At 37.7% G+C, this 9,841-nt stretch overlaps 1 protein-coding gene across 1 annotated transcript; it reads left to right on the top strand.

Moving 5' to 3' along the window:
• The first annotated feature begins 2,162 nt into the window (after nt 1-2,162).
• On the top strand, nt 2,163-3,119 carry LOC126061086 (olfactory receptor 8G1-like). Its single transcript, XM_049857438.1, has one exon. The coding sequence runs from the start codon at nt 2,169-2,171 to the stop codon at nt 3,117-3,119; it is 951 nt and encodes a 316-aa protein (XP_049713395.1). The 5' UTR covers nt 2,163-2,168.
• The last annotated feature ends 6,722 nt before the right edge of the window (nt 3,120-9,841 follow it).

Genomic DNA, 9,841 nt, shown 5'->3' with positions numbered 1-9,841 from the left:
GGCATACACAGGAGGTACAATGTTGGCTTTATATTTACTTGTTTTCAGTTATCACTTGCACAAATACCTTCAGCAAACATTTATTGCCATATTGATAATTTGGGAAAGATAATGACTTTTTGATTAATTACAAGTTGTGAACTTAGTTATGTCCTTTTATCCATCCACCATTCATTGAGCAATCCGAGCATGGATAAATGACAAGTGTAAGATTCACCACTGTGGGATTCAGCCTACATGCTGGTCTAAATAGAATCACAGAAGAATGTTAATTATTAATATCACAATTTTTCCAGCTCTTACATTCTTTGAATGTAGCATGTATTTTGCACATTCTTTGCTTTTAGCCAAATGGCATTTCCAGGTGATATGTTAGTACAAGTCTTTTATTATTAATTTTATTATCCATGGTTATGTCAAATTTATCTGTACTATTAGGAAACCATCATCTACCCATATGGGGTATGGGTTTTTATCAGGAAACCATCATCCACAACTATACTGAAAATCCACTGAAACATAGAATAACTCACTTAGGTCTCTCAAGTTTTGGTTTTTTCATCTATAAAATGGGAATAATAAGCTCACACTACGTAAGGCTGCTGGGGAAAATATATAAAATAATATTTATGAAGTGTGGGGACAGTTCTAACCACATGGCAAGCACTGAATAATGCCACCCTGTAATAAATAGTAATATCACCCTCATATTCAGTCTTATCTCAACACGCTTTTCCTTGTTTTTGATACATCATCAATCTTTTACGATTTTTCTTTATCTTTTTCTTTTGAACATAGAACAGTCATCACGGTATTCCATGCTAGGAACTCATCAACTTCCTTCAAAACTCACATCTTAGAGGTGCAGACATTGTTTCTGCTTTGGTTTTTAATGCCATCAAGGGAGTGATAAAAGATCTGATTTGACGGTGAGTGTGAAATACAACAAGAACATGCATATGACATGCAAAGACAATGTGGTCAAAATACCACATAAGATTTCCATCCTGTAGGCATGGTCCCCTGGAGCAAAATCTCCAAAGGTCATGGACCATGTCAGGTTATACAAGAGTGTATAGCATATGGTGTTTGGGGAAAGAATAAGTTTTACTTCTCCTCATTAGAAAATGCACTTTCTTCCTGGATGTGGGGCTCCATTTGAGAAATATACTTAATGTTAGCCATTCATTTACTTCCCACAGCCTCTTTTTCTACATTTTTGAATTGTTGTCAGTAGACAAGGTACTCCTTAACGGGAAGCCAGCCTACATCAGTGATCAACACATTATTTTTATACTTTACATTAATGTTCACCTCACATTAATTGCAGTAAATGGTTTCTCTGAAACGATAAAGAAATAAGACAGGAAAGCAGACTTGACTAGCTAAAAGAGGAAACAGAAGGTGAAATGCTGAAGGACCCATAGAGAGCCACATAGGCCTTCTCTCATGTAGTGATCACTTGTTTATAATATGCCTAACTATGGGCATTATTTAACCACTATGGTTAATGAGCCTCAGAAGTAAGTCCTGCTGATCTACTTCCAAAAACTCAGCCATTGAAAACCTTGCGGAACATAGTTCTGCTCTGACACACACGGGATCCACATGAGTCAGAATCAATTCATGGTAACAGGTGCGTGTTTCCTGGTAGTATTTGTTCTGCAGAAGAGTTGAGAGAATTGCAAATAAGGCATGGAAGGTGCTTTGTTGTTGTCACTGTTGTTAGGTGCCACTGAGTCGATTTTCAACTCATATCGATCCCATGTGACAAAGTAGAACTAATCCATATGGTCTTCTAAGCAGATATTCAGTTCTTTCACCAGCAGAGCTACTGGGTGGGTTTGAACTGCCAACCTTCCAGTTAGTAGCCTAGGTGCTAAACCATTGAACCACCTGGATCAGAACACTCAATATTCTAAGTTATCAGAACAGGTCTTTGGATGTTCAGAGACTGTTCAGAAATAAAAACAAAAGGATATAATTCCATCTGGTGTTTATTTGCATGACCCATAATCCTAGAGTATTTAACTGCCAACATGGAGCAGCGGCAGGGACAGAGAACTGGAGATACCGAATTGATAACACTTGCACCTGTTTCACACTGCATAAATAAACACCTACCTCAAATTTCTTCTTCTCTTCCTGCATAGAATTCCCAGAGGAAAATGGCAGCAGGAAATCACTCCACAGTGACTGAGTTCATCCTCGCTGGGCTAATAGACAAACCAGAGCTCCAGCTGCCCCTCTTTCTTTTCTTCCTGGGGGTCTATATAGTCACAGTGGTGGGGAACCTGGGCATGGTCACTCTGATTGGGCTCAGTTCTCACCTGCACACTCCCATGTACTATTTCCTCAGCAGTTTGTCCTTCATTGATCTCTGTTATTCCACTGTCATTACCCCCAAAATGCTGGTGAACTTTGTGACAGAGAAGAACACCATCTCCTACCCTGAATGCATGACTCAGCTCTACTTCTTCATTTTTTTTATTGTATCAGAATGTCATATGTTGGCTGTGATGGCATATGATCATTATGTGGCCATCTGTAAGCCATTGCTTTACAATGTCACCATGTCTTATCGTGTCTGCTCCTGGTTGCTCATTGTGGTATATATGATAGGCTTCATTGGTGCCACAGCTCACACAGGTTGCATGCTAAGAGTGGTTTTCTGCAAGGCTAAAATAATCAACCATTACTTCTGTGATGTTCGCCCACTACTGGAGCTCTCCTGCTCCAGCATTTATATCAATGTAGTGGTACTTTTGTGTTTCAGTACCTTTAATACTCTTGTACCAACTTTGAACATCCTTGCCTCCTATGCCTCCATCATTGCCAGCATCCTGCGAATCCACTCCACCGAGGGCAGGTCCAAAGCCTTCAGCACATGTAGCTCCCACATATTGGCTGTTACAATCTTCTATGGTTCTGCAGCATTCATGTACCTGCAGCCATCAAATGTCAGCTCCATGGACCAAAGCAAAGTGTCTTCTGTGTTTTACACCATTATTGTGCCAATGCTGAACCCCCTGATCTATAGCCTGAGGAATAAGGATGTCAAAGTTGCTCTTAATAAAATCATTGAGAAAAGACTATTTTGCATTAACAAAGGTTTATGAATCTTGGTGAAGCTGCAGTATGAAAGGAGTCCAGACACTGCAACATATAAACAGAAGTAGTGACATTATTGCCAACACTTGATTATTTGGAGGACAGATCCCAAGGATAAGACTGGATTTATAGTGTCACGTGGAGAGCTGTCTGTCACATGGCTGGCAATATCAATTCTAGGAAGTTCCAGATGTCACCCCTAGTAATACATATTACCTCTAATAGGCCTTCGCGTGGGGAGATTATAATTTACATACATGGGATTTGGCGCTTTGTGAGATAAGGCTTAGCTATCATAATTTATAGAACGATCTCTTTGGTCTACATTTTTTGATCTTGTGAATAGCTTGTGTATTGACCCTTGTTTCTGATAAGTGTACAAATAAAATTTTCTGGAGAAAAATTGATCTCTAAAGTAAATAATTTTTAACCATTAGAAATCTACTAAGTTCTATCCCTACTGGTGACTAAGTGCAGAGAACTGTGTTAAGAAATATGGAGGCAGATGACGGATGGTAAGACATAATTCCTGCCCACAAGATGATAACTCTATGGTGGAAGAGATTGATAGACTAATCAGGGCTGAATATATTATGTGTATTTTTACTTGTTTTTATACAACATGCTTTTCTTCACAGTTTTAGTATTGTACTGCCACCTTCATTTCCCTGAGAATCCTGTGTTCATTTTCCCCATTTCTAAAATATTTTTCTTTTTGCCCATATTATAGAATTGGACCTGTAGAAGTGACATTTTTTGACTATGCATTGAAATCATATAAATGAGTCATTTATGTCTGGTGCGTTCAAACCGCTGACCTTTCAGTTAGCGGCCTGGTGCTTTACCCATTGTGCTGCCTTATATAACTATTAATAAGCAAAATTTTCCACTGGTTTTACAGATCATATTGTTACTAAATTTGTGCCCTTCCCACTCTAATTTTTGAAAATGACATAAAAATAAACAGATTAAAGGCCACATCAATCATTAATTAAAACATTTAAGGTAAACTCAATTAAGCAAATTATTGCAATTACTCTATTTATTATTGTAATTATTATATGATTTTTTAATGAGAACACATTTAATATTTTGATCACTATTTAAAAATATAAATTTTATACCTAACAATGTAATTCATTCTTTACAGATAATTTAAATAACCTTTATAATGAATATGTTTCCAGTATTTTAAAACAATTTTACTTTTAAAAGAAAAAAGGCATTATCCCTCCATGGTAGGCACGTTATGAATTCAAAGCAATATCTGCAAGATGCTTTCATTCAGCCTCCAAATTAAAATATTCCAAGTATTATTGTTTGATGTGTACATCTTAATATTTTAATAGTGTTAGTAGAGATCATTAGGGGGAAAAAACTTTTAAATCTTATATCTTAGGTTGTTTTCTCTGTGGGAAATCCTTTTAGAAAATATATTTCATCCATGTCTTCAACATTTCTTGAAATTTTGAATGTTTAAAAATGTAAATAGATTACTATGAATTTCACTGGAGCTCTAATAGTATCTGTCACATCTTTGAAATGCATAATGAAACAAGAACTATAAATTACACTTATATGAGAATATTAAATACTTGAGAGCCAATGGGTAAAATGGGAAATTCTAATTGTTTAGTTTCCCAAGATTTGATACCTGTGAGACATGATGTAGTGGGAGGTCATTATGATTGTTTATTTCTCATCAGACACATAGCATCTATACCCAGAGAATAAATTCTCTGTTATATCAACCAACCAATGCCTTGGGCATCAGTATCATGAAATCAAGACTACTGACTCATAATAATTCCCAAAGGAGGCATTATTAGGTTATGTGTCATACATCATCAATGTGTACTGCAAGTTTAGTATTCAGAACTATCCAACAAGATCATCAGAATCATTTTCCTGTCCAGAACAAAGGAGGAGAAAAATGTACAGAGCTGAACTCTTCAGGAAGAAAGATGTTTATGTTGAACCCAGGTATTTGACTTTTAGAATATTAGATTTCTCTACTCTACCCATCCTCCCAATGTACTCAATGATGAATATAACTAATTGTATATCTCTACTTGTCCTCTGTCTTAGTTATCTAGTGATGGCATAACAGAAATACTCAAATGGATGGCTTTAACAAAAAGAAATCTATTTCCTCACAGTTTAAGAGGCTAAAAGCCTGAATTCAGGCTGGTAACCCTAGGGGAAGGCTTTCTCTTTCGTCTCTGGAGGAAGATTCTTGTCTTTTCTGAGCTTCTGCTCCAGGGCGATTTTCTTGTGACTTGGCATCTCTCTCCCCCCATCTCAATCATTGGTTTTGGCAAGTTTGAATATAATATGTCTTGGTGACTTTGTTTAAAATCTACCTTATGTGGAGTTCGACGAGCATCTTGGATAGATATCTTCTCATCATTCACAATATCAGGGAAGTTTTCTGTCAACAAATCTCCAACAATTTTCTCTGTGTTTTCTGTTATCCCTCCCTGTTCTGGTACTCCAATCACTTATAGGTTATTTCTCTTGATAGAGTCCCACATGATTCTTAAGGTTTCTTCATTTTTTTTAATTTTTTTATCGGATTTTTCTTCAAATATATTAGTGCCAAGTGATTTATCTTTGAGTTCAGAAATTCTAGCTTCTACTCGCTCAATTCTGCTCCTCTGACTTTCTGTTATCTAATTCTATAATTTTATTGCTAGTCTTCTGAATTTCTGATTGCTGTCTGTCTATGGATTTTTCCAGCTTATTAAACTTTTCATTATGTTCCTGAATAATCTTCCTAATTTCTTCAGTTGCTTTACCTGTGTGTTCCTTGGCTTGTTCTGCATTTTGCCTCAATTCCTTCCTGATGTCTTGAAGGGTTCTGTATATTAAACTTTTGAATTCTGCATCTGGTAATTCTAGGAATGCACTTTCATCTAGAAGATCCCTGGATTCTTTGTTTTGAGAGCCTATTGAGGTGATCATGGTCTGTTTCTTTATGTGTCTTGATATTGACTGTTGTCTCTGAGCCATCTATAAGTTATTGTATTAGCATATGCTTGCTTACTGTGTTGTAGCTGCTTGCTTTGTTTTGTTTTGGTATACCCCTATGGGTTGCTTGAGTGAGCTAGCTTGATTATTTTCACCTTTGGAGCTCTGGTGTCCTGTCCCAGCTGGCTAGAGCTCTTATCAGGCATATCAGTCTAGGAGTCCATTCGGTTTTCTTGTATGAATTCAGCTCAGGTTTCCAGGTAGCTGATCATCAAATGTGTGGTACAGGTCTGTCCTACAGTCTTAGAGGGGCAGGGGTGATTGGTGTATACACCAGTATCTGATTGCAGCAGGGGGTCACACTCTGAACAAAGCAGGGGGCTGAGAATCTACCCCCAAGTGTCTCTGAGGAAAACACGTCTAGTTCCCTAGAGCGTGCTGTTGGGTGGGTTCTGCAGAGGGACCATGGGCACCCAAAATTTTTAGTTGTAAGGACTGGGAGGTACTAGTTATCTTTGGACCACTGTCGCAGATGGCTGGGTGACCTGAGTGGAGCTACCAGTCCTTAGGTCCCTGATGTGGGTAGGTGAGGAATTTGTTTAATAGGCAATGCAATGTCAAACATCAAACACCCACCTCTCCACCACACAACTGAAATGGTTGGAGTTTGCCAACAAGGGCCTATTCTCCCAAGATAGGCCCACACAGGTCCATGCAGAAGGGAAAGGTGCTCAAGGTCCATGGACGGTTTTTGCCTGGACAGGAGCCACTTCTGTCCTGAGCTCCTCCGGTTAATGGAGCTAGCAAATTATCTTTTCCCCCCAATTGCAAATTTTTTCCTTCCCCAAGGCCAGGAGGATGGCTCTAGGTGCCCACCAGGGCCTATCTCAGGCCCAGGAATTCAGCCGCTGAAGCTGGCTTGGGGGTGGGGGGGGGTGCAGTAAAATACACGCAAGTACTTAGTTTTGCTGAGAGCGCCATTCTCCTCAGGTTCCGCAGGTGTGAGTAGGCTGTGTGGCTGGCTGCTTCTCCCTGAGGAAACTGCAGCCGAACGCTAGGACCAGCTTGCTGCCACCACTCCGGAAATGGTGAGGTGGCACTGCCTGAGGGCTCCCTGCGATTCAGGTTGGTAACTCCTCTCCAATTCTGAATGGTCTCTTCCTTCCCCTGCCCCTCAGTTCATTGTCTAAGCTTGCCTTGGATGCTCAGGGCCCCTAGCTTGTCACAAATATACTCGTTTCACTTGTTTTTTGGGGTCTTTGTTGTAAAGAAGGCTCACCAGAAGCATCTGTCTATTCCGCCTTCTTAGCTCCGCCTCCGACATTGATGATATTTAACAGTTTAATAATCAGTAAAGTAATTGTAAATCTCTGTACTATTATGTGTATTAATATACAAAGGACCAACAGGAAAGTGATGCTAAGAAAATAAGTTATGGCCATGATTATGGAAATGAAAATGCTGGACAAATGAAAGCTATTTTAGAGAGAAACTCAATAGATTGTGACTAAAACAACACTAACATTTATGAAGTTCTCACCAACAGCCAATATCTGTACTAACTGTCTTCCAGGTGTCACTTTATTTAGCTTTCACATCACATCCAGGACATAGATATTAACATCTTTTTTTTTTTTTTCTAGAGGTTTGGAGAGTGATAATACTTTGCCCAAGGTTACATAGCAAGTGCATGTTGAGATTTGAACACAGGACTGTCTAAAGATAACCCGTTGCTGTCAACTCAATTCCAACCATAACAACTTTATAGCACAGAGTAGGACTGCTCCATACAGTTTCCAAGGATTGAATTGGATTGGCTTCTAACTGCTGACCTTTGTGTTAGCTGCTGAGCTCTCAACCTTTGTGCATCTGACGATAGATCAAATTTATAAAATCATGAAATACTGGAATTGAAAGAGGTATTGAAGATGATATAGCTAATGTTCCATCTAGTGCTTTTGTCCTTGAACAATATAAATGCTAAGTGATAATTCAGGCTATGCTTGAACAGTTCTAATTGTGAGTACATGGCTGCACACTAAGGCATCTGATTGCATTTCTGGATGTGTCTGACTGCTAGAATGTTCTTACTTTTGTTGAAACAAAATTTATCTCTGCATGGTTTCCAGCAGTTAGTTTCACTTCAATCTTTTGAAGACTTTAAAAAAAAAAAAAGGTCTAAAAAAACAAAAAGTCAATTGTTGTAGAGTCGATTTTGACACCTAGTGACACTATATGAGAAAGTAGAAGTGCCCCATAGGGTTTCCAAGGCTTTAATCTGTATAGTCAACTGCCACATTCAAAAGTCTGAAAGCAACAATGACAGGAATGAAATGGGAGCAGTGTTGTAGCAAGTAGAAATGGATCAAGAAAGTTTGGCAAAAATAGAATTGCATACATACTGCTTGGCTTGCCATGTCATTTGGTGGGCAAGTCAGACTTACAGGATGAATGATGTTGCATTCATATTTATTTACTCAATAGAAATGTAGAAGGACATTAAATATGCAAAAATATCATTAACTAAGAAATTCAAATAATGTATCAGGATATAGAAAATATACACACATGTATAATGTCATATTATGGGAAATATATGATTCACAATTAATTGAATTCTTTCATGATGAAAAATTAAAATTATACTGAAAGGGTATTTTAAAGAGTTTTATTGTAGTGATAAAAAGGGTAGTTTATTCCCCCCTTCTTTATATTTTTCTAAAAATAGAAAATAATTATATTGTATCTAAAATTGGTCTTTTGTCAAATTTCAAATTTTATTGTATATTTATGATTGGAAAACTAATGCATGAAATTTGAAAATAGAGAAATCATAAGGAAGAAAGCAAAAAATTCTCATAATCACACAGACTTTCATGGTTAGATTCAATGTTGTGTTAAAGGTCTTTCTTTTGTAAATTAGAAATTTAAAAATGAAATAGAACACATAAACATCAATATCCTAGGCACTAGTGAGCTGAAATGGACTGGTATTAGCCATTTTCAATCAGACAATCATATGTTCTGCTATGCCAAAGATGACAAAAAAAAAAAACATTGAATTCATTGTGAAAAAGAACATTTTGAGATCTGTCCTGAAGTACAATGCTGTCAGTGATATGATAGTACTCAAAGGCCTAGAAGGAAGACCAGTTAATAAGACTATTCTTCAAATTTATGTACCAATCACTAAGGCCAAAGATGAAGAAATGAAGATTTTTACCAAGCTCTGCAATATGAAATTGATCAAACATGCCATCAGGATTCACAAATAATTACTGGTGATTGAATATGAAAGCTGGAAACAAAAAAGGATCAGTAGTTGGAAAATATGACCTTGGTTATAGAAATGATGCCAGAAATCGCATGATAGAATTTTGTAAGACCAGCAATTTCTTCAATGAAAATACTTTTGAGCAATGTGAAGGGTGACTTTACATGTGAACCTGGATGGATAGAATACAGAGGAATCAAATCTCCTACATTTCAGAAAGAGGAGAAGGAAAAGCTCAACATCATCAGTGAGAACAAGGCCAGGGGCCAACTGCAGAATAGACCATAAATTGCTCATGTGCAACTTCAAGATGAAGCTGAAGAAAATTAGCGCAAGTCCAGGAGAGCCAAAACACAACCTTGAGTACATCCCACCTGAATCTGGAGACCATCTCAAGAATAGATTTGATGCATTGAACACTAATGACTGAAGATATCAGACGAATTGTGGACTGACACCAACGACATCATACCTGCAGAAAGCAGG

The sequence above is a fragment of the Elephas maximus genome, chromosome 17 (genome assembly GCF_024166365.1).
Source record: "Elephas maximus indicus isolate mEleMax1 chromosome 17, mEleMax1 primary haplotype, whole genome shotgun sequence".
In the NCBI taxonomy this organism is placed as follows: domain Eukaryota; kingdom Metazoa; phylum Chordata; class Mammalia; order Proboscidea; family Elephantidae; genus Elephas; species Elephas maximus.
The sequence above is the reverse complement of the archived record's forward strand: the minus strand, read 5'-3'. Positions and strand labels throughout refer to the sequence as shown.